This window comes from Macaca fascicularis, chromosome 19, assembly GCF_037993035.2.
Source record: "Macaca fascicularis isolate 582-1 chromosome 19, T2T-MFA8v1.1".
In the NCBI taxonomy this organism is placed as follows: domain Eukaryota; kingdom Metazoa; phylum Chordata; class Mammalia; order Primates; family Cercopithecidae; genus Macaca; species Macaca fascicularis.
The window spans coordinates 43,251,273-43,275,416 of NC_088393.1; the positions used below are offsets into that span (position 1 = coordinate 43,251,273).

At 53.6% G+C, this 24,144-nt stretch overlaps 2 protein-coding genes and 1 long non-coding RNA gene across 21 annotated transcripts; 1 reads left to right on the top strand and 2 right to left on the bottom strand.

Annotated features, from left to right (window-relative positions):
* Window positions 1–286: 286 nt before the first annotated feature.
* ALKBH6 (alkB homolog 6) lies at window positions 287–5,769 on the bottom strand. Of its 18 annotated transcripts, none has more exons than XM_005588928.5 (7): window positions 5,689–5,769; window positions 4,858–4,936; window positions 4,534–4,602; window positions 2,591–2,651; window positions 2,081–2,232; window positions 1,730–1,808; window positions 287–717 (listed from the first exon to the last, which is right to left on the bottom strand). In XM_005588928.5, the coding sequence occupies exons 1-6, from the start codon at window positions 5,745–5,747 to the stop codon at window positions 1,746–1,748; spliced, it is 483 nt and encodes a 160-aa protein (XP_005588985.2). In that variant the 5' UTR covers window positions 5,748–5,769; the 3' UTR covers window positions 287–717; window positions 1,730–1,745. The 18 variants fall into 18 exon arrangements, 17 of the variants coding, with proteins under 17 accessions (XP_005588985.2, XP_015297070.2, XP_005588984.2 ...); XM_015441584.4 differs by having other exon boundaries at window positions 287–811; XM_005588927.5 differs by having other exon boundaries at window positions 1,730–1,846.
* Window positions 5,770–6,173: 404 nt separating this feature from the next.
* Window positions 6,174–23,918, bottom strand: CLIP3 (CAP-Gly domain containing linker protein 3). Of its 2 annotated transcripts, none has more exons than XM_005588929.4 (14): window positions 23,791–23,918; window positions 23,260–23,483; window positions 18,231–18,370; window positions 18,051–18,144; window positions 17,686–17,847; window positions 17,246–17,364; window positions 15,481–15,717; window positions 10,943–11,078; window positions 10,670–10,798; window positions 9,337–9,480; window positions 9,144–9,267; window positions 8,910–8,974; window positions 8,434–8,506; window positions 6,174–7,725 (listed from the first exon to the last, which is right to left on the bottom strand). In XM_005588929.4, exons 2-14 carry the CDS (start codon window positions 23,423–23,425, stop codon window positions 7,671–7,673), a joined length of 1,644 nt encoding a protein of 547 aa, XP_005588986.3. In that variant the 5' UTR covers window positions 23,426–23,483; window positions 23,791–23,918; the 3' UTR covers window positions 6,174–7,670. The 2 variants fall into 2 exon arrangements, with proteins under 2 accessions (XP_005588986.3, XP_065391506.1); XM_065535434.2 differs by having other exon boundaries at window positions 23,260–23,581.
* Window positions 11,006–13,911, top strand: LOC135968476 (uncharacterized). Its single transcript, XR_010583330.2, has 2 exons — window positions 11,006–11,156; window positions 13,732–13,911. It is a non-coding gene; the product is annotated as an uncharacterized lncRNA (long non-coding RNA).
* Window positions 23,919–24,144: the final 226 nt, after the last annotated feature.

The window sequence follows — 24,144 nt, forward strand, 5'->3', positions numbered from 1 at the left end:
AACCTGGACCCGGCCATTTGATGCCCAGCTCAGGTGACAGAAGAGCCACTTAACTCCTTCCTCCCTAGCAGGCCAGTAGCTAAATCTCCCAGCATCACTTCAGGCCATCCAAGAGGGTTCCAGATAGAACCCTTCCCCCACCTCCTCAAGAGCCATGGATTCTGCCCCACTGGGGACCCAGACATCTGACCTCTAGGGCCTACCCCATTCGTTTAAGACCCTAGACGCCACGCCCCTCAGGAACCCAAGCATCTGGCTCCCTAAAAAATAAAAATCTAAGACCAAGGAAAGATTTTTTGTTTATTTGGTATGGGGTCTTCTGTAGCTCACACAAAATTACTGGGAAAATAAATAAACCAGGGGAGCCCCCTCTGCCCACGGTTCCAAGGTCGCAGTCACGGCAGCCCCAAGAGGGCAGGAACCCGGGAATCCGAGGGGTCCCGGCCCTGGCGGTCACTTGCCCAACAGAAGGCCGGCGCGCAGCACGCGGGGCACGCGGCGGATGGTCAGCGAGACCCGGGTGCCGCGCACCAGGCAGGCTCCGGGCCGCGCCGACGGGCAGGCGGCCGCGTTGGGCGGCAGGGAGGCGGCGTCCAGCGCGTCTTCGCGGGCGGCGGCGATGCCGTGGAGGAGGCGCGTGTAGGCGGGGCCGCGGAGCACCAGCAGGCTGCGCGGTTCCAGCAGTAGCGAGGTGGTGGGCCGGGGCGGAGGCCGAGGCTGCAGGGTGGGTTGAGGGTCAGCGGGGCTCAAGAAGTCGGGGGGTGGGCGAGAGGTCGGCAGGCTCCGGGGGTCAGCGAGTCCCCAGCAAAGGCTGAAGAGCAAGTGCGCTCACAATGATGGAGGCTTTGGTGGTTCAGGAGTGAAAATTGCTGGGGCCTGGGCTGGGGCTGCCAGGAAGGGAGGGCGAGGGCTCTGCAGTCCCTCGGGAGGGGGCAGGATCTAGGCGGCAGATGGGGGCGTCAAAGGGTCAGCGGACCGTGGGAGCTGCAGCTGGGATCTCCAAGGGGCTGGGGCTGGGGCTGGGACCCAGAAATCAGCAGTCCCCAGGAAATGCAGGCAGAGCTGGGCTGAGAGAGCATGGCTGAAGCCAGAACCAGGTGAGGCAGAGTGAGGCAGAGGTTAGAGGCAGTGGGGGTCCCCAAGGATATCAGGACATGAGAGGACAACTGCACAGCTGAGGGAGTATCAGAGCATCCAGGAGCATGCAGGGCTTGAGGGCAAGCCCCAAGAAGGAGTGGGTCAGGGTGTTCAGGGGTGTTTCTGTGAACACTGGGGTGCTAGAAATGCATCACTCAGAGAAATCATGTGTCAGGGGCCAAGGAGAATCTGGGGGTGTCCTGCACTCCAAATCACATTCCTAGAGTAGCAGGACATCTGGGGCACCCTAAGCAGGGGCAGATAGGGCATCTGGGAGGAGGTGAGGCCCCCCTGAGTTAATGGCAGTGGGGTATCTGAGGATATCAGTGTCTGCTAGGGAGTCAGGGGCATCCACTCAGCAGGTGGGGGCATCGGGGAGCCTGTGGAAATCATGGCACGTAGGGCACCCTGTAAGCAGATGGGCTGGGTGTCTGGGAGGAAGTGGGTATACCCCATGAGGGTACACCCCATGAGGGTACAAGGGAAGGTATCTGGGTGCCAGGAGTACCCCAAAGGCACGTGGGACCAGGTCATCTTGGAATTTAGTTCTTGAAGTGCCTACAAGCGGTTGGGGCAGTGTCTGGGGGCCCACCTCTTCTGTAGGGTCATCATCCTCCGGCCGCCGCGGCTCGTAGAAGTCCAGCACAGTGTGGGAGCCCAGGCTGATGGTGCTGACAGTTGGGTAGTACAGTGGTCCGTCCTCGTGGGGCTGGGGAGTGGGCACCAGGGCTGGCAGGGCAGGAGTCCACAACCCCCACCCGCTGGGTCAACGCGGGGCTCCCAAGCCCCATGAGGGCTTGTCCCTCCCAAGCCAGGGACAGGCAGGTGAATGCCTGCTTGGGAGATGTGGCTGCCTAATGAGTGAGGATGGGTACAGGGTCCTCTGCCCCAGCATGGCTCAGATGTCTGAGTGGGGGGACACGGGCTGAGGGTGTGTGGTTACCATGATGCCCTCCCCAGGCAGATACTGGTTCACAAGGACATGGTTAGCTGGGAGGCCTCCAAAGAGGCTGAGGTCAGACACTTTGTCCACGTAGCGCTGGAGCCATGGGGGCAGCCGCTCAGGAACCATCCCCCGGGGATGGGGAAGCCCACCTGGGGAAGGCAATGGGGTCCTGAGGGCTCCCCCATAGCAACAGATCCCCCATTAGGGATTCCACAATGGCTGGAAGCACCCTGATCCCCTCAGGGACCCCTGACCCTTTGGAGATAGCCACTGGGTCCTTCAGAGGTTTACTCACTTCTCCAGACCACGGGCCCCTTTCAGATACTCCCAACTCATCAGGAAATCGCTAATCCCTCAGGACCTCCACTGACCCCTTTAAAATCCTCCTGGCTCTTGGGGCTCCTTGAGCTGTCAGGGACCCTCTGATGTCTTAAGTCTATTGGACCTGAGTCCCCTGCCCCAGCCTACATCCCAGAATCACTCATGCCCCAAGCCAGGGATACTTACCCCAGTTCTGTAACTTTCTCCCAGAGAGCTGGGTCCACTTTGGCTTTGGGGCATTAAAAACCTAGGAGGTGGGAAGGGGGTCACTCCTTTCTCAGGATCACCCCTCTATGATTCTCCCACCTAGGTCAGTCAACATAAGGGCCTTTACCTCTGGGGTGGAAATGGGTCATCTCAGTGTCTGTGGGACCATTTCCTGGGGCAGTGGGTTCCTAGGATTTTGTGATTTGCCTTCTTTCCTGGGAATGCCTTTGGCCTCAAAGCCCATCCATGTCTACCAGGATGTAGCAATCAGGGCTGCACAACCATGGTCTGAGAGTTGTGGGTCTCACAATCTACTCAAGAGTGCTGGGGCTGGACAGGGCTTTTTCAGCCCAGCCAATAGTCTGCATTCTAATTTCCTGATTCCATGCCAAACCCGGTGGCTCACGCCTGTAATCCCAGCACTTTGGGAGGCCGAGACGGGCAGATCACTTGAGGTCAGGAGTTCGAGACTAGCCTGGCCAACATGGGGAAACCCCGTCTCTACTAAAAATACAAAATTTAGGCTGGGCGCGGTGGCTCAAGCCTGTAATCCCAGCACTTTGGGAGGCCGAGATGGGCAGATCACGAGGTCAGGAGATCGAGACCTTCCTGGCTAACACAGTGAAACCCCGTCTCTACTAAAAAGAATACAAAAAACTAGCCGGGCGAGGTGGCGGGCGCCTGTAGTCCCAGCTACTCAGGAGGCTGAGGCAGGAGAATGGCGTGAACCTGGGAGGCAGAGCTTGCAGTGAGCCCAGATCGCGCCACTGCACTCCAGCCTGGGCGACGGAGCAAGACTCCGTCTCAAAAAAAAAAAAAAAATACAAAATTTAGCTGGGCATGGTGGCACGCACCTGTAATCCCAGCTACTTGGGAGGCTGAGGCAGGAAAATTGCTTGAACCTGGGAGGCAGTATGGTGACACACGTCTGCAATCCAAGCTACTCAGGAGACTGAGACACAAGAATTGGCTGAACCCAGGAGGTGGAGGCTACAGTGAACTGAGATCACACCACTGCAGTCCAGCCTGGGCGACAGAGCAAGATTGTCTCAAAAAACAAACAAACAAAAATTCCTGATTCCTGGGCTCTCTGAGGACAGTTTGAGTTCTGCAGCCTCCTTGTTCCTATTGCCTGGGGAAGGGAATATGCAAAGCTGGGCTATCTCAGCACAGCAAAGAAAGTACTTTGAAAATCTTCCACTGCCAAGATCCTAATGGTCTAGAATGGGCTATCTCAGTCCAACAAGTCTATGCTCTAGTTGATAATCTACTCATTCCCTTCATGGTTATGGAGCTATACTGGGCTATTTCAGCCCAGGAATTCTATAATATGTAGATTTTTCAATGCCAAGAACGCAAAGGTCTGGAATGGGCTATCTCAGCAAAAGAAGTCTGTGTTCTGTAGCTAAATTTTTTTCCTGGACTCAAGATCAGTGGGTTACTCCAACACAGGGAAGATCTGTGCTTTGTAACTTAGGCTCTGGGGCTGCAAAGGGCAGGAACTCTGAGCTTTGTAAATTCTTCTTTCCCCAAACCTTAAGAACGGAATGCAGACTGGGCCATCTCAGCATAGATGGTCTGTGTTTGGTAACCTTATTCCTAAGGCTCTGGGTCTATGCTGAGCTATTTTAGCACAGGAAAGAGTTTACTGGGCTATCTCCGCACAGAAATCTGAACACTAAATTATTTACTCCCCAATCTCAATGATCTGAACTGGGCTATCTCAGCCTATGTTTATAACCCCCTATTCTCTAAGCTAGCAGGATTGGGCTATCTCAGTAGAGGCAGTATGAGCTCTGTAACTTCCTTGTTCCTTTTGTCAGGGTCTTCACTGCAGCCTTGTGGGCTTTCATACAGAGGATGGGCATTGGGGAGGAATATGGGAAGAGTGGGGAAACAGACCAGAAGGGCACTGAGGTCACCTGTCGAAGCAAATACTCCTCCTCTTCTTTGGAGATGAAGTCTGGGACATAGTAGATTACAGGTGGTGCCTAGGATAGACAGACCTCCTTGAAGATGTGGCCCTTCAACCCACACAGAGGACATATCATCACAGAGCAACCCCTATGCCTGGAGACAGGCTCAGGATGTCCTCAGACAGGTCAGGGTCTGAAGTCAAGGGACCAGTGCCATTCCAGAATGGACTCTGACAGTAAGAATGAATTTGGAGGAAGGGGGCAGTCCCAACCCAAGAACTCAGGAGTCAGCCTGCCTCCTTCACCCTCTGCACCCCGAGTTCTGACAACCTGCTCCACTCTGAATGGTTCCAGGGCCGGGACTCTGGCGTCCTGCTCCTCCATCACCACCAACTCCTTGCACCTAATCCTGTAGGGAGGGGAGGACACGCTGAAGTCACTAGGCCTCCCACCCTAACACCACAACGCAGCCTTCCACGCCATCACAGGCCAGGCCTCACCTCAGCCCTCTTCTGAAACTCACTTGGTCTCTAAAAGCTGAGTCTTCAGCATCTTACAAGCCACACAGAGAGCCCCTAGGCTCCATGCCCGGAAACAATGAACCCCAAGAATAATCCCCCATTACTCTGTTTACTAAGGGCCCATCAAACTACACATATGCCCTCTCAATCCTCCCACAGAGAACATCGTCTGGCCCCACACACAGGGAGCCTTTCTCAAAAGCTCTACATATAGCCCCCAGGGTTGCACCCCAGAACCCCTTTAAACACCTTAAGACCTCGCTTCAGACCTGCAACTGTGAGCCCGGCTATCAACACTCAGCGACCCCCGCCCCCCACCGAATCCCATTCTGTGCACCCCTGTAACCCCAATCTGAGCCTCCTCAGACATGTCCACCCTCAGCCTCCTCGGATCCTCCCATTTGGACGCCCCTCGGATTTCCCTTCCTAAGTGCCCCTTCACTCCAGCACCCTGGGATCTTTAGCTCTGAGGCTGACTCCCAAACCTTCTTCCCTCCCTGAATCCTTCAGACCCCCGACTCCGAGCCTTTTAGGACTCCAAGCTCTGAGCCTCCTCGGACTCCTACTCTGGGCTCCCCCGGATCCCCACTTTCAGCCCTCTTGACACCCATCTCCACCCCCAGCACTCCCCAAAACTGACCGTCCACCAGCGTCCCCTCCAATTTCCAAATTCAACATCCCCATCCCCCTCCCAGCCATTTCCGCCCCACATTACAGACGCTGAGCTCGCAGGCCAATGGGAGCTCCCAGAGGCCTCAAGGGCCCGCCTTCCACCCAATCGGCGCTCTTACTCAGTATTCGCCCTCCCACTTCATCCTCTCCCAGGGATAGGCCGCGCCTCCTTGTCTCTGAGCCATTGGCAGGAGGGCGTGGGCGGGGCATCGTCGTCTGGCACTGGCCAATCAGAACTTAAGAACCGAACCGGGCCATCGGCCGAGTGGACCCGGATGGGCGGGACGGGGGCTGCAGCCGTGACAGCCGCGGGAAGATACGAGAGGCTGCTAGAAGGACTTCCCGCGGCCAGCGCCAGCCGGTGCCCACACCGCAGGGAGGCGAGACTGAAGGAAGCACTTCCTTTCCCGTCTTCTCCCAACAAGGGAAACCCCCAATGACCCGACACAGAGAGGCCATAGAAACGTCTTTATTGAAGAGGACAGGAGTCATGCTGAGTTTGGGGACATGCAGTGAAGGGGCAGTCGTGAGCTGTCCTTGGTGGTTGGGGCCCCAGGTCTGCCCTAGACTCCCTGGGCCTTCAGGTTCTCCCTCGGGCTGTTGGTCGGGCCCAGGTGCTGTGGGGTCCTTTGAGGCCAGTGACTAGAACGTAGGTTGAAATCGGGGTTCCAGGATTTGGGATCCCCTCAGGGCCTTGGGGCCTTCCATTTACTAGAGATGGAGGCTTTAGGATTTGGGGTCCCCTTAGGGCTGGGGATCTTGGAATTTGGTGTCTTGAAATCCGTGGACTCAGGGCATTGAAATTCTCCAGTTTCCAGGGATGGGAATTCCTGTGTGGGGTTTCCTGGTGCCTGTCAATAGGGCTTGAGGTGCCTGGGAGCCTGGAATGCATATCCTGACTGCAGTCTCCTCCATACCAGGCACAGCGACCTCATGATTGGGTTTCCTGGTGGCTTGGGATTGGATTTTCAAATTTGGGATTCCCTGGGGATTTGGGGATTCCATGATTCGGTGGTCCTAGGAGTTAGGGCATTGGGGTCTTCTAGGGGCTGTAGGACTTGAGGGCACAGGGGAGTTTGGGATGTGTGTACTCTAGGGTTTGGGATCCCCAGAGTCCTAGAATGGGGCCTCCAAATTTTGGGGTTCCCCAAAGGGGGAAGTCGTTACTTAAAAAATAGATAATTTTCTGGGAGCCTGGCCAGCACAGGAGCTGTGGGCCATGTGGGGTGGGCTTCGTACAAGGCACTGGGGGTTTCTTGAGGGTGCAGAGGGTAGGAAGACTTGGGGGTCCTGTAATTAGCACTTCCAGGACTGTTTTGGTGTCTGTAAATTAGGGGTGACAGTGGGCTGGTTATGGTGGGTTTCTCTTGAGGGGTAAGAACAAGGGTCTTTGTTAATGAAGGCAGTCTCTGATTGAGGGGTTGGAGTGTAAGGGCTTCAGGGTGACCATGGGGTCACGACATCTTGAGGGGACTGATGTTAAATGGGGAACAATGACATGAACGTCTGTTACTCTTTTGCTTTGGGGGTGTGACCTATGTTTATTTCAAGAGGACTTAGTGGGGAGTGTTTGTTAATGGGGAAGTTTCTGATCCAGGGTTGGGTGATTCAAGAATGTTCTGTTGTAATGCGTTATGTGGAGAGGGTCACCATCATTAGGGGTGATGTGGAAATCTGTTAATCTGGGAATCTGCTCTGCGGGGTTGGGGATAGGGACTAGCCTGAAGGTGCTACTCAGGGAATCTCTTTCTGGGTGAAATGGGGTCTGTATTTGGGGGTTATTATGGGGCTATCTGTTAATAATGGGGCCTCAATGATCGAGGGCTGGCTAACAGGGGTCTCTACTCTGGATGTGTTACTGGGAATCTCTATCTCAGGGTGACTCAGGGCTCTTCGGGTGTCAGGAGATGCTAGTGGGGACTCTGTCTCTTTGTCAGGTGTCCAGGGCCTCTAAGACTGCATCTCTGCCCTCAGCATCCAGGGGAACCAGCAGCAGAACAGCAACCTGGAAAGGAGAATCACAGGGTCACACCCTTAGGCAGGCAGCGGGGACATCTGCACCCATCACCCCCAGCCTTTCCCCCAGTGTTTGCTATCAGGACTTTCTGGATTTTGCCTGTACCTCTCTGGCTATGGTTTGTTTGTTTGTTTGTTTGTTTGTTTGTTTGTTTTCTGAGACGGAGTCTCCCTGTCACCCAGGCTGGAGTGCTGTGGCATGATCTCGGCTCACTGCAACCTCTGCCTCCCAGGTTCAGGCAATTCTCCTGCCTCAGCCTCCCGAGTAGCTGGGACTACAGGTGTGCACCATCGTGTCCGGCTAATTTTTGTGTTTTTGGTAGAGACGGGGTTTTACCATGTTGACCAGGCTGGTCTTGAACTCCTGACCTCAGGTGATCCAGCTGCCTCAGCCTCCCAAAGTGCTGGGATTACAGGCGTGAGCCACCCCGCCTGGTCTGTAGCTGTTATTCTGAGGCTCGTGTGGAGGGAAGGGTGTTCTGCTTCCTTTACTGCCCCCCCCGAAAGTGGAAGTCACTAGAATTCAGTGCGGGGCCCTACACCCTAAAGACTGTTTCTGGGTATGCTAACAAGTTACAAGTTTTCCTAACCTCTCTTTCCAGCCCTGACCAGAGCTCCAGATCTCTGGGTCCAACTGCCTTGTGGATCCCTCTCCCTGAATGTCGCATAGGAGAGGGGATAGGGGTTGGCCACACACCTGGAAATGGAGTTCTCTGATGCAATGTCCTTTGGGGTCCGGACTGTGGTGAAGGTGCGTTTGGGCTGCGTCACTGAAGAAGAGGTCAGGATGTCAAGTGAGGGGATGACAGACCACCTGTGTCCTCAATACTCATTCATACTCCTTCTCATTAATACCTCCCCATGTCTCCAGCCCCTACCTGGATCTCACATTCCCAATACCCATCTGGGCCCCTTGTCCATAATTCCCACCATGTCCCCCAGTGACTATCCCTTTCCCCAGTATCTGCTCAACCTCATGTCCCCAAAGAGCCTTGTTGCTAACTTCCTCATACCCTTCAGCACCTATCTTTTTGGGGACCTTGTCTCATCATTTTCCTGGACCCTGTATCCCCCATTAAATACCAGAGACTGTCACCAGTATATACCTGAGAACCCAGGACCCTTCCTCCCATCCCCAAACTTACACTCCCCACATATCATCTCCCAACTCACTTGTCACTTGATGCACTTTTTTGGCTCCAACACTGTCCCCAGGGGGATCAGTGGATCCGCCAATCCTGAGGAGACACAGGGATGGGGGAGAGGTCAGAGCCACAAGAGGCCAGAGTCTGACTGGGGGCTGGGGGGTGTCCACACTGTCCTGCTGGTCTGGGAGGAGGAGGCCATCTGACGGGGGATCAGGGCTCCAGGTGGTACCCTGGGTTGGGGCTAGAAGTTTAGGCTCACCTCTGAATACGGGATGCTGGTGCGAAGACCCCATGCCTCGGGGGGCAAGTGAAGTACCGGACGCCGAAGACAGAGCCATCATGCTTGCCTGTGGGCTGGTCCAGCTCAATGCCATACCAGTAACCTGCAGCACAAGGGTGTCAGGATTTCTCAAGACCCTGCCTGGCCCCTGGCCCAGAGTCCCCATCCTCACCTGGGGCAAAGTCTGTCTTCCCATAGAAGCGCACAATTCCCTGCTTCTGGCCCGCGACAAGGACCTGGTCTCCAACCTCAGCCTTGGCCCCATCCCGCTGCTGCAAGCTGCCCAGGGATGGGGATGATGGGGTCTTCTTCTTGCCTAAGGGAAGAAGGTGCAGGAGGTGCGTAGGGGGGTGATGCCAGCTTTGGGGACCCCATGCCACCTGGAAAACCCCAAGGTAGAAACCCTGTTCTTGGTTTGAAGTGAAACTGAATCCCAGATGCCAGAGAATTAGGAAGGGGCTTTAGGCCTGAAAGGAAACCAAGTCAGAGAACCTGAAGAACCCCAAAATCCTTTCTCAAAGCTGAGGATATGTTGGATTAGGAAAAGCTGAGTCAGAAGTCAGGAACCCAGAAACTGTCCTTTTAAAATGAAGGGAGAGGCCGGGCGCAGTGACTCATGCCTGTAATCCCAGCACTTTGGGAGGCCGAGGCAGGCGGATCATGAGGTCAGGAGATCGAGACCACAGTGAAACCCCATCTCTACTAAAAATACAAAAAATTAGCCGGGCACGGTGGCAGGCGCCTGAAGTCCCAGCTACTTGGGAGGCTGAGGCAGAATGGCATGAACCTGGGAGGCGGAGCTTGCAGTGAGCCGAGATTGCGCCACCACATTCCAGCCTGGGCGACGGAGTGAGACCCCATCTCAAAAAAAAAAAAAAAAAGAAGGGAGAATTTGGGTCTGAGAGTAAATCAGGCTGGGTGCAGTGGTGCAGGCGTGTAATCCTAGCACTTTGAGAGGCTGAGGCAGGCGGATCACTTAAGGTCAGGAGTTTGAGACCAGCCTGGCCAACATGGCAAAACCCTGTCTCTACAAAAAAAATACAAACATTAGCCGGATGTGGTGGTGGGCACCTGTAATCCCAGCTACTTGGGAGGCTGAGGCACGAGAATCGCTTAAACCCGGGAGGCAGAGGTTGCAGTGAGCCAAGATCGCGCCACCACACTCCAGCCTGGGCAACAGGGCAAGACTCTTGTCTCAAAAAAAAAAAAAGTAAATCAAATGACCAAAGCCAGTATCTCCACAGATTCTTCCCTAAAACTGGGGGAGACCTTTGGGCCTGAGAGGAAACTAAGTCACAGAGGGCAGGGAACCCACAGGTCCTTCTAAGAACTAGGGGGGACCAGTACTGAGCCAAAGGGGAAACTGAGTCACAGAAGTCAGGAACTCAGAGCTTGTCTTCCAAAACTGGAGTTTGGGCCTGAGGAGAAACTGAGTCACAGAAGCTGAGCTACTCCCACAACATCCCCAAACTGGCTCTTCCCACCGCAGGGATCCCCTCTCTGACCTTTGTGTTCCCTGCGGCCTTTGCCGGTGACACGGGAGAAGTCCATCCGGGGGGTCCGGGGCGTAGAGGTGACAGAGGAGGGGGGTGCGTCCACTGCCTTGGAGATCTTGGACACGGAGGCAAAGAGACCTACGAGTACAGAGTTCGAGCCTGGTGTTGTCCAAGCCTTTGCCCTCAGCCCCCATCCCCCATCCCCTGTTTCCCAGTCAGCAGCATCAGAACTGCTGAGTGGACCCCCGGCCGCACCCCTCTTGGGCCCCAGGTGAGACTAACCCTGCTTGGGGGGGCAGATGAAGTACCGAACGCCCCCAACGCTGCCATCATTCTTGCCCTCAGGCTCGTCCAGCTCCACGCCCACCCACTGGCCGCTGGCAAACTCCGTGGTCCCACAGAACCGCAGTGTGCCCGTCTGGGGAGAGAAGGGAGGCGATGGCTGAGGAAGGAATGCTGGGAGGCCAACGTGGAGTGCTCGCACACAGGCAGCAAGGTAGGGTGCATAAGGCCACCCTGGGCCCAAACCCCAGGTCACACATCACCATTTGCTGGCTACATGAGTTAACCTCTCTGTGCCTCAACTTCCTTTGCTGTGAAATGGGAACAAATATACTCACCTTATAGGATTGTTAAAGAGTTGCCCTGTCTCATATAGTGAATAGTGACTAGCCACATAGGACAATTTAAATTTATTTATTATTATTATTATTATTATTTCAGACGGAGTCTCGCTCTGTTGCCAGGCTGGAGTGCAGTGGCAAGACCTTGGCTCACTGCAAACTCCACTTCCTGGGTTCAAGCAATTCTCCCATCTCAGCCTCCCAAGTAGCTGGGACTACAGGTGCACGCCACCATGCCTGGCTAATTTTTGTATTTTTAGTAGAGACGGGGTTTCACCATATTGGTCAGGCTGGTCTGGAACTCCTGACCTCAGGTGATCCACCTGCCTCAGTCTCCCAAAGTGCTGGGATTACAGGCATGAGCCACTGTGCCTGGCCAACAATTTAAACTTAAACAGGCTGCGGTGGCTCATGCCTGTAATCCCAACACTGGGAGGCCAAGGCTGGAGGATTACTTGAGGCCAGGAGTTTCAGACCAGCCTGGGTGAAAATGGCGGGACCCTCTCATCTTAATCTGTTCCAAAATACAAAGGCAGCAAGACCCTATTCTCTATAAAAGAAAGAAAAAAGGTAGCCAGGTGCAGTAGTTCAAGCCTGTAGTCCCAGTTATTGGGAGGCTGACGTGGGAGGATCACTTGAGCCCAGGAGTTCAAGGGTGCAGTGAGCTATGATTGTGCCACTGCACTTCAGCTTGGGCAACAGAGCAAGACCCTGTCTCAAAAATAAATAAATGCATACCTTAGGAACAAGACTCAGATAATTTTTTAATTTAAAAATAAATAAATTTAGTCTGGGCGCAATGGCTCACACCTGTAATCTCAGCACTTTGGGAGGCCGATGTGCGAGGATCACCTGAGGTCAGGACTTCAAGACCAGCCTGGCCAACATGGTGAAACCCCATCTCTACTAAAAACACAAAAATTAGCTGGGCATGATGGCGCACGCCTGTAATCCCAGCTACTCGGGAGGCTGAGGTAGGAGAATTGCTTGAACTCCGGAGTGTTGCAGTGAGACCAGATAGCGCCATTGCACTCCGGCCTGGGCAACAGAGCAAGACTCTGTCTCAAGAAAAAACATAAATAAAAATAAAAATCAATAAATTTAAACTAAAAGTGCATTTCCCCAGTCACACTAGTCATATTTCAAGTGCTCAATTGTCACATGTGGCTTGTAGCTTACTTTACTGAACAGCACAGACACAGAATATTTCTACCATTACAGAAAGCTCTGTTGGACAGGGCTGTCATAGAGAAATTAAAACCCTCGGAACAGGCTTGGCATTAAGTAAAGGATCAGCAAGTATTCGTTATTGAAAAATGGTTTTTTGCTGGGCGCAGTGGCTCACGCCTGTAATCCCAGCACTTTGGGAGGCCGAGACGGGCGGATCACGAGGTCAGGAGATCGAGACCATCCTGGCTAACACGGTGAAACCCTGTCTCTACTAAAAATACAAAAAACTAGCCGGGTGCGGTGGTGGGCACCTGTAGTCCCAGCTACAAGGGAGGCTGAGGCAGGAGAATGGCGTGAACCCGGGAGGCGGAGCTTGCCGTGAGCCGAGATTGCGCCACTGCACTCCAGCCTGGGCGACAGAGCGAGACTCCATCTCAAAAAAAAAAAAAAAAAAGAAATGGAGTATCCCCATGTTGCCCCCCAGGTTGGTATTAAACTCCTGGCCTCAAGCAATCCTCCCCATCTTGGCCTCCCAAAGTGCTGGGATTACAGGTGTGAAGCCACTCTGCCCAGTCTATTAGCTATTATCATGCTGTAACTTTGGTCAGGGGACTTCTTGAACCTCAGTTTCATCTGTAAAATAGAGATAGTAAGATACCTCATGGTGTGATTGTCTGATGGAAACTTTTTTTTTTTTTTTGAGACAGGGTCTCGCTTTGTCGCCCAGGCTGGGGGTGCAGTGGCATGATCTCAGCACAGTGCAGCCTCAAACTCCTGGGCACAAGCGATCCTCTCACTTCAGCCTCCTGAGTAGCTAGGACTACAGGTGTGCGCCACCATGCCTGGTTAATTTTTTCATTTTTAGTAGAGATGAGGTCTCACTATGTTGCCCAGGCTGGTCTTGAACTCCTGAGCTCAAGCGATCCTTCTGCCTCTGCCTCCCAAAGTGCTGGGACTATGGGCATGAGCCACTGCATTCGGCGGAAACATTTTTAATACATGTAAAGTTGCTTAACTGCAGTGAGCCTTTAGTGAGTGTGGTTATCATCATTATGGGAGGCTCATTCATCTCTCCATGTCTCAGTTCCTTGTCCATATCATGGGCTAATTAATTAGTGCTGATCTTAGAGGGTTGGTGGAGGGACTAGAACAGTGCCTGGCACACACAAAGAGCATTTAGTATGCACTGGACTCTGTTCTAATGGCCTTACGCATTTTAATTAATTTAAACCTCAACCAGCCCCCCAACGTGGGTACTATTATTATCTCCATTTACAGATGAAGACATTGAGGCCCAGAGAGGCGGAATCACTGGCTCCAGGTCCCACAGCTGGGAAGTTGCAAAGCTGAGATTTACCTGGGCAAGTCCCTGGGCCTGAGCCCATGACGCTGTGCTATGCTGCTTCTCTAAGGGGCAGTGATTGGTATTCCATGTCTCCAGATAAAGATTTTCACCTGTTGGAGGCTTTTATAGTCTGGCTTACAAAATGGGAAGAGTCAACCCAAACTTTCAGAATTGTGCAATGGATACAATTAGATCGTGTACATCAGAATGCTTTCTGGATGGGGCCGGGCGCAGTGGCTTATGCCTGTAATCCCAGTACTTTGGGAGCCAAGGTGGGTGGATCGCTTGAGGGCAGGAGTTTGAGACCAGCCTGGCCAACATGGCGAAACCCACTGCTACTAAAAATAAAAATAAAAAATTAGCCAGGCTTGTTGGCACACACTTGTAATCCCAGCTACTCGGGAGGCTAAGACATGAGAACGGCTTGAATCTGGGAGGCAGAGGTTGCTGTGAGCCAAGATCGCGCCACTGCACTCCAGCCTGGGTGACAGAGCGAGACCCGTCTCAAAAAAACAAAAGCAAAAATCAAACTCCTTCCGGTAGCCTACAGGTCTGCTGTGACCCAGCCTTGCTGACCTCTCCACCTCCCCCCGCTTCCCATAACTCCCTCATCACACTGCCCCTTCCTGCCTCTGTGTCTCCATACCTACTGTATCCTCTGCTTCCTTACCTTTGCAGAGGAAGCTCTTTCCTGTCTTAGTTTGGACATCACCTCCTTAGAGAAGCCTTCTCAGAACACCCCAGCTAAAACCACCCCAGCATTCAGCCAGGGACAATTTACTAAATCCAAACATGTAATGGTGTTCACAGCCCTTGTTGCTACCAGAACTTTATTTATTTATTTATTTATTTATTTATTTATTTATTTATTTTCAGTAGAGGCGGGATCTCGCTATGTTGCCCAGGCTGGTCTCTAACAACTCCTGGCCTCAAGTGATCCTCCCACCTCAGCCTCCCAAAATGCCGGGGTTACAGGTGTAAACCACCATGCCCAACCCAGAAATTATCTCAACCATAGGTTTACTTTCTTGACTGTCTCTGCTTCATTACAAGTGGAACTCCATGAGAGCAGGGCAGGGGCAGACACAGCCCTCCCTCCCTAAGGACAGACTGGGGTCCCGTATGGAGCCTGAGGGACACCAGGAAATGAAGTTGGAGTCCCTGGATAAATGAAGATTCTCTCTGCCCTCTGGGCTGTGATACCCGCTCCCCCTAGCTGAGACTCCTTTCTCCCTTTTTTTCCCTGGCTTGCTCCTCCACATCTGCAATTTGGGTGCATTCCCCATCACACTCCAATCACTCTGGCCTGGACTTTCCTAGCCAGACTTGCCTCTGAGAGCGAAGGGGCCTGATCGAGGACCACAAGACCCAGGGGGAGCCACAGGTGCACAGAGCTGCGCAGATCACTCTGCTCACCCCTCCCCATGGCAGCCATGACCGCTCTCGGCCGTCACTGTCAGATGATGAGTTGTTTCCCCCCCAGGATGGAGAGCTCAGCACAAGGTGAGGCTCAAAGGAGACACCACGGAACAACTGAGACGAAATCAAATACTGGGTGGATAGTTAGGACAGCAAGCAGACAAAGGGGACAGACTGCACTCTGCCCAAGGATACAGTTCCAAGGGATTAAGGGGCTAAGTCCCACCCCACCCACCACGCCAACACACACCCCAGCCCCTGACCTTCTGGCCATCCAGCAGCACGCGGTCTCCCAGGCGCAAGCCCAGTGCGCTAAGCATGAGATTGCCTGGGACGTTGTCATAGTTGGGTAGCGTGACCTTGGGGAGGGCGCAAGATAGTGGCACCGCCTCTTCCAGAAGCGTCCGCAGCTCCTTGGCCACCAGCGCCGCCTCTGCCTTGTCCAGGGACATGTCCATAGGATCTGGGACCACCTCCGCCGGCACCTGTCCTTTTCGATTCTGGAGGCCAATGGGAAGAGGGGGCGGGGACTCAGTGGCAGAGGCCACACCCCCATGGAGGCCCTGACCCTAGAGACCACCAGTCTGGGTGATGCAGGGTTAGGACTAGGTCATACCCTGGGCCAACCTGGGAATAAGAAGGGGCAGGGCAAGCCGGGTAACATGGCTCACGCCCATAATCCCAGTACATTGTGAGTCCGAGGCAGGCAGATCGCTTGAGGTCAGGAGTTCAAGACCAGCCTGGTCAACATGGTGAAACCTTGTCTCTACCAAAAATACAAAAATTAGCCGGGTGTGGTGGCGTGTGCCTGTAATCCCAGCTACTCAGGAGGCTGAGGCAGGAGAATCCCTTGAACCTGGGAAGCAGAGGTTGCAGTGAGCTGAGATCATGCTACTGCACTCCAGCCTGGGTGATAGAGCGAGACTCCATCTCAAAAAAAAAAAAAAAAAAAAAAAGAAGGGGCAGGGCAGAAAGGTGCAGACCACATCCCCAGGGAAACCCACCCCTGAGACCCAGGGCTGGGGGTGTGTCAAGTAATTGAGGGTGGGCCTGGGGGTGTAGGCAGTAGGAATGAGGGCCACACTTCAGTGCTGCAGGTTACGCCCCCAGGGAAGCAATCTCTGGAGACCCCAAGCCTGTAATGAGGACATGTGGGAGATGTACATTAAGAATGGGTTCCTGTGGGCCGGGTGCAGTGGCTCATGCCTGTAATCCTAGCACTCTGTGAGGCCGAGGTAGGCAGATCACCTGAGGTCAGGAGTTCGAAACCAGCCTGACCAACATGGTGAAATTCCATCTCTACCAAAAATACAAAAATTAGCCAGGTGTGGTGGCGCGTGCCTATAATTCCACCTACTCAGGAGGCTGAGGCAGGAGAATCGTTTGAACCTGGTAGGCAGAGGTTGCAGTGAGCTGAGATTGTACCACTGCACTCCCGCCTGGATGACAGAGCCAGGCTCCATCTCAAAAAAAAAAAAAAAAAAAAAAGAGAGAGAGAGAGAGTGAGAGTGGGCTCCTGTGGTATATAGTCAGGAGTCGAACTCTGGGCCAGTGGGGAATGGGGAGAGGCAGGGTCTCAGGGGCACAGGCCATGTTCCCCCAAGATACTAGTGCCTGGACAGCTGCAGAGTAATTAGCATTGTGGATGGAGCCTGGTAATGCATGGGTTGGAAATCAAAGATCATACTGAGGGCTTAGGAGGGGACCAACCCTCTCATTCACAGAGGGCCTAGCATTACTTTCCTCATGTCCTTGAAATGCTGTTATGCACTGCCACGGGGTAGGCTGGATGACCCTGGGCAGATCCCTTAATCTCTGCCTCAGTTTCCCCATTGTAAAACAAGGCTTATAATAGACTTCACCTGACATGTAATGAACACTAGGCAAATTTCAGCTGTTACTGCATTTGCTGAATGTACAGACATTTGTAGTATCTGGGAAGTCACGGGAAACGCAGAGACCTGCTGGAGGGAAGTGGGGGAGGACGGGAGCAGGAGGGTAACGGGTTCTGGGCAAGGGTGGCAGTACCCTCAGTGCAGGGTTGGCGCCGTGCTCCAGCAAACATTTGGCGGCGCCCAGGCACAGGCTGGAAGCAGCGATGTGCAGGGCTGAGCCGTGGTTGAAGTCACTGCACGTGGAGTTCACCACTGGAAGTGGGCAAGAGGAGGGGTTCCGGGTGAGCACCTGTGGGACCCCAGCCCTCCTCCTACCTCGGGGCTCATCTCTTGACTTGCAGGTCCCAGAGCCTCCGACGCAGAGCCCCGCCCCCACCTCGGAGCCCCACTCTCCCTTCGCGGCCCCACCCCTCCCTAGAGTGGTAGTCCACTGAGCCCCCTCTCCCACGCCTCCAACCTCCCGCTGTCTCCTCAGATCGCCATCCTCCTTTCCCTCGCAGCCTGGCCCTCACCTGGGTCTCTGCATCCCTCACCCAGGTCCTTGCTCCTCCCAGCCAGGGCTCTCCTCCTCACCTCGTGGCCGCGCGCCCTTCAGCAGCACACGCACGAGGTCGGGCACATCAAAATAGGCCGCGTAGTGAAGCGCGTTCATGTTGGTCCAGCGGCTGCGCAGGGTCACATCTGCGCCCAGCGCCAGCAGCTGCTGCGAGAGGCGCACGGCTGCCGCGGGGTCCCCTGCGCGATAGGCGGGATCAGCTTGGAACCCCCATTCCAGAGCATGGGCCCAGTGTACGGGGAGGGCCCTGCGCCTCAGGGACTATACTTTGGGATCTGAGGCTTCGGGTTCCAGATGGGGCCTGAGTTCTGGGTGGTTTTGAGTGTGTTGGGTCTGGGGGCCTAGGCTTTGGGGCTCATGACTTGGGGGTGGGGGCCCTCACCGACTCCGTGGGCCCCAGCCTTGCACGCATAGTGGAGCAGTGTCATGTCGGTCAGCCCGTCACGATCGTTCACATGGCAGCCTCGGCGCAGAATCTGTGAGTACCAGGGGAGCAGGGAGGGTCACCCACACATGTGGGGAACCGCATCCCCTCTCTCCCTGGTTTCCCCAGTGTTCTTACCTCATTGCCGATGACATCTATCTTGTGCTGGACTTGGGGCACCCACTGGCGCACAATGGCAAACAGCTCGGGGATGGTGGTCTGAGGGTCAAACAGGATCTCCTGGCACGCCGGGTCATTGGGATCGAAGAAGGTGAAAGCTGGGGTGGCAAGAGGTCCAAGGTCACCCCACGCAACTGACCCCCTCCTTCCAGCCTCAGTAGGGGAGCTTTGCCTCTTAGAGCCTCTAATGCGGGATCTCAAGCTGGTGGCACATGGGCCACAGTCAACCCACAGGCATTTTCTGTGTGGCCAGCATGAGGTTTCAAACTCAGGTGGGTTCACATAAAAATCTGGATGCCCAGTGTGTCTTGAAAAATTGGAAGATCAGGCAATTCCCATATAGCAGAAACTCCACCCCCTGAAACAAAAGCCGGACAGAGTGCAGTACCTTGGAGTCTGCATGTCCAGGGGGACTGCTACTGACCTCACCCACTGTTGCCCTGTGAGAGTATGAGTGAAGTTTGGCTGAATCCCCAGAGCAAAAATAAATAAAGCCAGAAGTCCTGGTTTTTAATAAAACTCTCCCAATTGTTTCAAATACCATGTAGCCCACATAAAATGTATCCATGACTGGGCACAGTGACTCACATCTGTAATCCCAATGCTTTGGGAGGCCGAGGCAGGAGGATTGCTCGAGCCCATAAGTTTGAGACCAGCCTGGGCAACATAGCAAGACCTCTGTCTTTATAAAAAGTTTTAAAATTAGCCATGTGTGGTGGTGTGCATTGGAGCTACTCAAGGAGATTGAGACAGGAGGATTGCTTGAGTCCAGGAGTTCAAGGCTGCAGTGAGCCATGATCGTGCCACTGCACGCCAGCCTAGGCAACAGAGCAAGACCCTGTCTCTAGAAATATAAAAAATAAAAATAGAGGCTGGGCGCGGTGGCTCACGCCTGTAATCCCAGCACTTTGGGAGGCGAAGGCAGGCGGATCACCTGAGGTCAGGAGTTCGGGACCAGCCTGGTCCAACATGGTGAAACCCTGACTCTACCAAAAATACAAAAATTAGCCAGGCATGGTAGTGGGCGCCTGTAATCCCAGCTACTCAGGAGGCTGAGGCAGGAGATCCGGCCACTGCACTCCAGCCTGGGCGACAGAGCGAGACTCCTTCTCAAAAATAAATAAATAAATAAATAAAATAAAAATAAAATAAAATGTATCTATGAGCAGGAATCAACCTGTGGCCAGCAAGGGTGGTGCCCAGAGGCACTTCTGTCTCCTCCCACTCAACTCTAAGGAGTACTGCTCTCTGTGACGTCAGCATCCAGCACAGGGCCCTGGCACGTGGCAGGAACTCAGTGCGTGGTGAATGAACGAGTACATGAATGATCAGATTATACACAGCCCAGAGAAGCGCCACATAGAAGGTGTCTCCAGGAATCAGTTGGCATGCTTCTTTTAGAACTGCAGTCACATCATAGCCCTGCTTGGCTTAGAACCCTCCTCCAGCTCCCATCCCATCCAGAGAACAGACCAAAGTCTTCCCCATGGCCCTCAGGGCTCTGCACATCCAGCCCCTCAGTTCTCAGCCCTCTCCCCTCACTTATTCCCCTTCCCTCATTTCCCACACTGGGCTCCCTCTGTCCCTCCCACGTGCCAAGCAAATTCCTGTCTCAGGGTCTTGGCACTTGCTGTTTTTCTCACTCGGAATAGACTTCCCACACATCTTCTCAAAGCTTTATAGATCTTTGCTCAAATGTCATCTCCTCAGAGAGGCCTCCCCAAACCACACTGTCTAAATCGGCACCCGCCCTTCTCATCTCCTACTCTTTCTTTTCTTTTTTTTTTTAAGAGATAGGGTCTTAGCTGGGCATGGTGGCTCATGCCTGTAATCCCAGCACTTTGGAAGGCCAAGGCGGGCAGATCACGAGGTCAGCAGTTTGAGACCAGCCAGACCAACATGGTGAAACTCCATCTCTACTAAAAATATAAAAATTAGCTGGGCGTGGTGGTGGGCACCGATAATCCCAGCTACTCAGGAGGCTGAGGCAGCAGAATCACTTGAATCAGGAAGGCAGAGGTTGCAGTGAGCCAAGATCGTGCCATTGCACTCCAGCCTGGAGTCCGTCTCAAAAAAAAAAAAAAAAAAAAAAGATAGGTTCTTGTTGGAATGCAATGGTGTGATCATAGCTTGCTACAGCCTTGAACTCCTGGGTTCAAGTGATCCTCCTGCCTCAGCCTCCCTGGTAGCTGGGACTACAGTACATACCACCATGCCCACTATTTTTTTTTTTTTTTTTTTTTTGTAGTAACAGGGTCTTGCTATGCTGCCTAGGCTGGTCTCAAACTCCTGGGCTCAAGCGATCCTCCCACCTTGGCTTCCCAAAGCACTGAAATTACTGGTGTGAGCCACCATGCCCAGCCCTTTATTTATTTATTTATTTATTTATTTATTTATTTATATCATAGCTCATATCACTACTTAACATGTTTACTCCTTCTCTTTCTCCCTTCTCCATTTCCTTTCTTCTTCCCTCACTAGGATCTAAATGCTACGATTCCATTCTGCCCCATTCACTCCTTTATCCCTAAGGCCAGGCACAGCACATGGCACACAGTAAGTGCTCAGTCAATCTCTGTTGAATTAATGTACAGATTTAACAGATATACTTGGATTTCCTCTTGGAGTCCACCTTAGCCTTTTCCCTGTCCTTGACCACATTTCCAGATTCCTTCACATTCTGGGACAAAACCCTCTCCCGTTCTGCAAGCAAGACTGCTTGGAGGGCTCAGCCTATACCCTCCGACCTCCCACTGAGTCACAGACCCCAGCCACCTCCAGCCGCATTTCCAAAGGAGATTTTCCAGTTTTCTGAAGTACAGCCCGCCCCCTGCAACACCTCAGGCCCCAGATAACTTTCTTTTTCTTTTTTCTTTTTTTTGAGACAGGGTCTCACTGTGTCACCCAAGCTAGAGTGCTGTGGTGCAATCCTAGCTTGCTGCAGCATCGAATTCTCAGGCTCAAGTGATCCCCCCACCTCAGCCTCTGGAGTAGCTGGGACTACAGGTACTCACCATGCCTGGTTAATTTCTAAATTTTCTGTAGAGATGGGGTCTTGCTCCATTGCCCAGGCTGATCTTGAACTCCTGGCCTCAAGCGATCCTCCCACCTCGGCCTCCCAGAGTGCTAGGATTATAAGCCAGAACCACCGTGCCTGGCCAACTTTCTTATTTTTCTTAGACTGAAGTCAACTTGTAGTCTCCCTGATCTACCTCTAGTGGGTGACATGTCCATGGATGCCATCTCTCCTGCTGTATCCTGGCAACGCTAACTCTCTGAACCTGGTTTCTGAACCTCACAGCTGCTGGGGATTCCCAGCCTGCATATCTTCCAAATTCCCCTTCTACATTCAACTCTGGCTGCGCTCCATCCCCTTCTACCCAGTACCCAGAGGGAGCTTTCAAACTGTAAATCAGACCTGCCACTCCTCTGCTTTTAAACACCCTCACCTTGCTACTCTTCTCCCCCATCCCACTTAGAATATAACCAAAGTCCTCACTGTAGCCTTGAAGGCCTTTCCAGATCTGACCTATGCCAACCTCTCACCTCAACCTTGATCATTCCCTGAATGCAGCTCCAGGATCTTTCTGTTCCAAGTTCAATTCTGCCTCAGGGCCTTTGCACTTGCTGCTCTCTGCCTGGAACACTCTTTTTCCAGCTCTCTTCTGGCTGATTCCTCCCCATGCTCCGGGTCCCAAACTAAATGTCACCTACTCAGAAAGACCAGCCCTGACTACCCCTGCAGGTAGCTGCCCCCTAGTCATGATCATATCCCCACCTTTCCTTCCCTCCCTCCCTCCCTCCCTCCCTTCCTTCCTTCCTTTCTTTTTTTGATAGTCTCACTCTGTCACCCAGGCTGGAGTGTAGTGGCTCGATCTTGGCTCACTGCAACCTCTGCCTCCCAGGTTCAAGCGATTCTATGGCCTCGGCCTCACGAGTGGCTGGGATTATAGACGTACGCCACTATGCCCAGCTAATTTTTGTATTTCTAGTAGAGATGGGGTTTTACTATGTTGGCCAGGCTGGTCTCAAACTCCTGACCTCAGGTGATCCACTGCCCTCGGCCTCCCAAAATACTGGGATTACAGGCGTGAACCACCACACCTGGCCCACCTTTTCTTTCTTTCATAGCACTCACTCCAATCTGAATTTATCTGATTTCTGATTTATTTATCTGTTCACTTATTTAGTCTCTCCTTCTCTCCTGCAAGGGAGGATCATTCCTGGATCACTTGGGATTAAATCTCCAGCACCCAGCATAAGGCTTGTCACAGAGTAGCAGCACTCGATAAATATCGCTTGGTCAATGATTAGACACTTTCAGTTTCTCCAAGAGGCCCTCCTCTCAGCTCCATACCCTCCTACCTCAGATCCTTTACCCAGCAGTTACCTCTCCTGGGACCCCTTTCCCCTGACCCCTCTCTTAGTTAACCCCAACTCACCCTCCAGTCTTCTCAAATATAACCTCCTCAGGGAAACCATGTCTTAAAAAACTCTTGCAGCAGCTTGTTTTTGGTAAATACAATTTTCATAATGTCTTGTAATTACATATTTATATTACATTATATTTTTCTTTCTTGCATATAAACCTAAATGTGAACTAAATTACATTATGGTTTAATACCTATTTGTGTGGCTGTTACTGAGGCCTGTGAGTTGTCTCAGGGTAAAGACTGGTTCTCTCTTGCCCCCTGCTGTGGCCCCAGCCCCTAGCATAGAGCCAGGTCCACAGACGCTTTCAATAAATGATTGTTGAAAGACTAAATGATGGAATGATGTGTCATGAATCAACGACTAGGAGTATTACAATTCCATTCTTCAATGGGTGAATGAGTGAATGAACAAGGGGTGCTCTGCAGCCAAGATTCCTCTGGACCACCTTCAAATTCCCCAGAAATTCTCCCACCATCACCACCAGCAGAGCACAGCCCACCCTTCCCAGCCACCCAACGCTCCAGGCTAGATTCCAGGGTGGGGACAGTGTTACCGTAGTCCTTAGGGAGGGGGGCAGGTGCCGAGGGGTGCACAACAGGCTTCTGTCGGCGCTCCTGGGTGGGGCTGGGGGCCTCGGGGACGGGCTCATCCTCCTCCTCCTCTTCTTCCTCCTCTCCTCGGGGCGGCGGGGCCATCGGGGCAGGATCTGTCTTAGTCATGGTCCTTGGTGGCCCTCGGGGGGCAGGTGCAGAGTTGGGGGCAGCTTTCAGGCAAATCCTGGAGGCAGAGGTCAGCTGGAGAGGGTGCCCCGCAGGCTCCAGGGTCCAAGCCCCTAGGAGCTTCCAGGGCCCCGAGTGGCCTCCGTGCAACTGGATCTTGGGCAACCATAGGGACCCCCGTTACCCACAGAGGGCCCCGGTGTGTGCGCCCAGCGCCTGCCACCTCCCCCAGGCCCAGCCCCCCATTCTTCTCCTCCCGCGTCAGGCCCCTCAATCTCAGCCGCCCCCTCCCCGGTTTGTTTATCTCGGGATGCAGGATGCTTCGCCCCTCCCCTTCTCCGCGGGCCGCCCCCTCCCCATCTTACCTCGGGCGGACAGCGCTGGGGACCAAAGTGGAGACTGGGGAGACTGTGGGAGCAATGGGGTGTCGGTGTCAGGGGACGTGATGGGGCAGGCGAGGGAGACAGAGAGAAGGGGACGAGGCCCAGGCGCCGACGGGGGGTGGGGGCGGAGAGGGAGGGGCACGACTGCGCATGCGCTTGCTGCCCCCTTACCGGCGAGGGGAGGAGGGACCAGGAGGAGGGATCGGGAGGCGCTCGCATTGATGGAGGGGCCAGAGGCGGCGACGCAAAGGGGAGAGCCTCTGAGTACAGGGAGAGGAAGAGATGGCTACGGAAAGGAGCGAGATAAGCAGATACAAGGGCGAAAGAGAGGGCTGA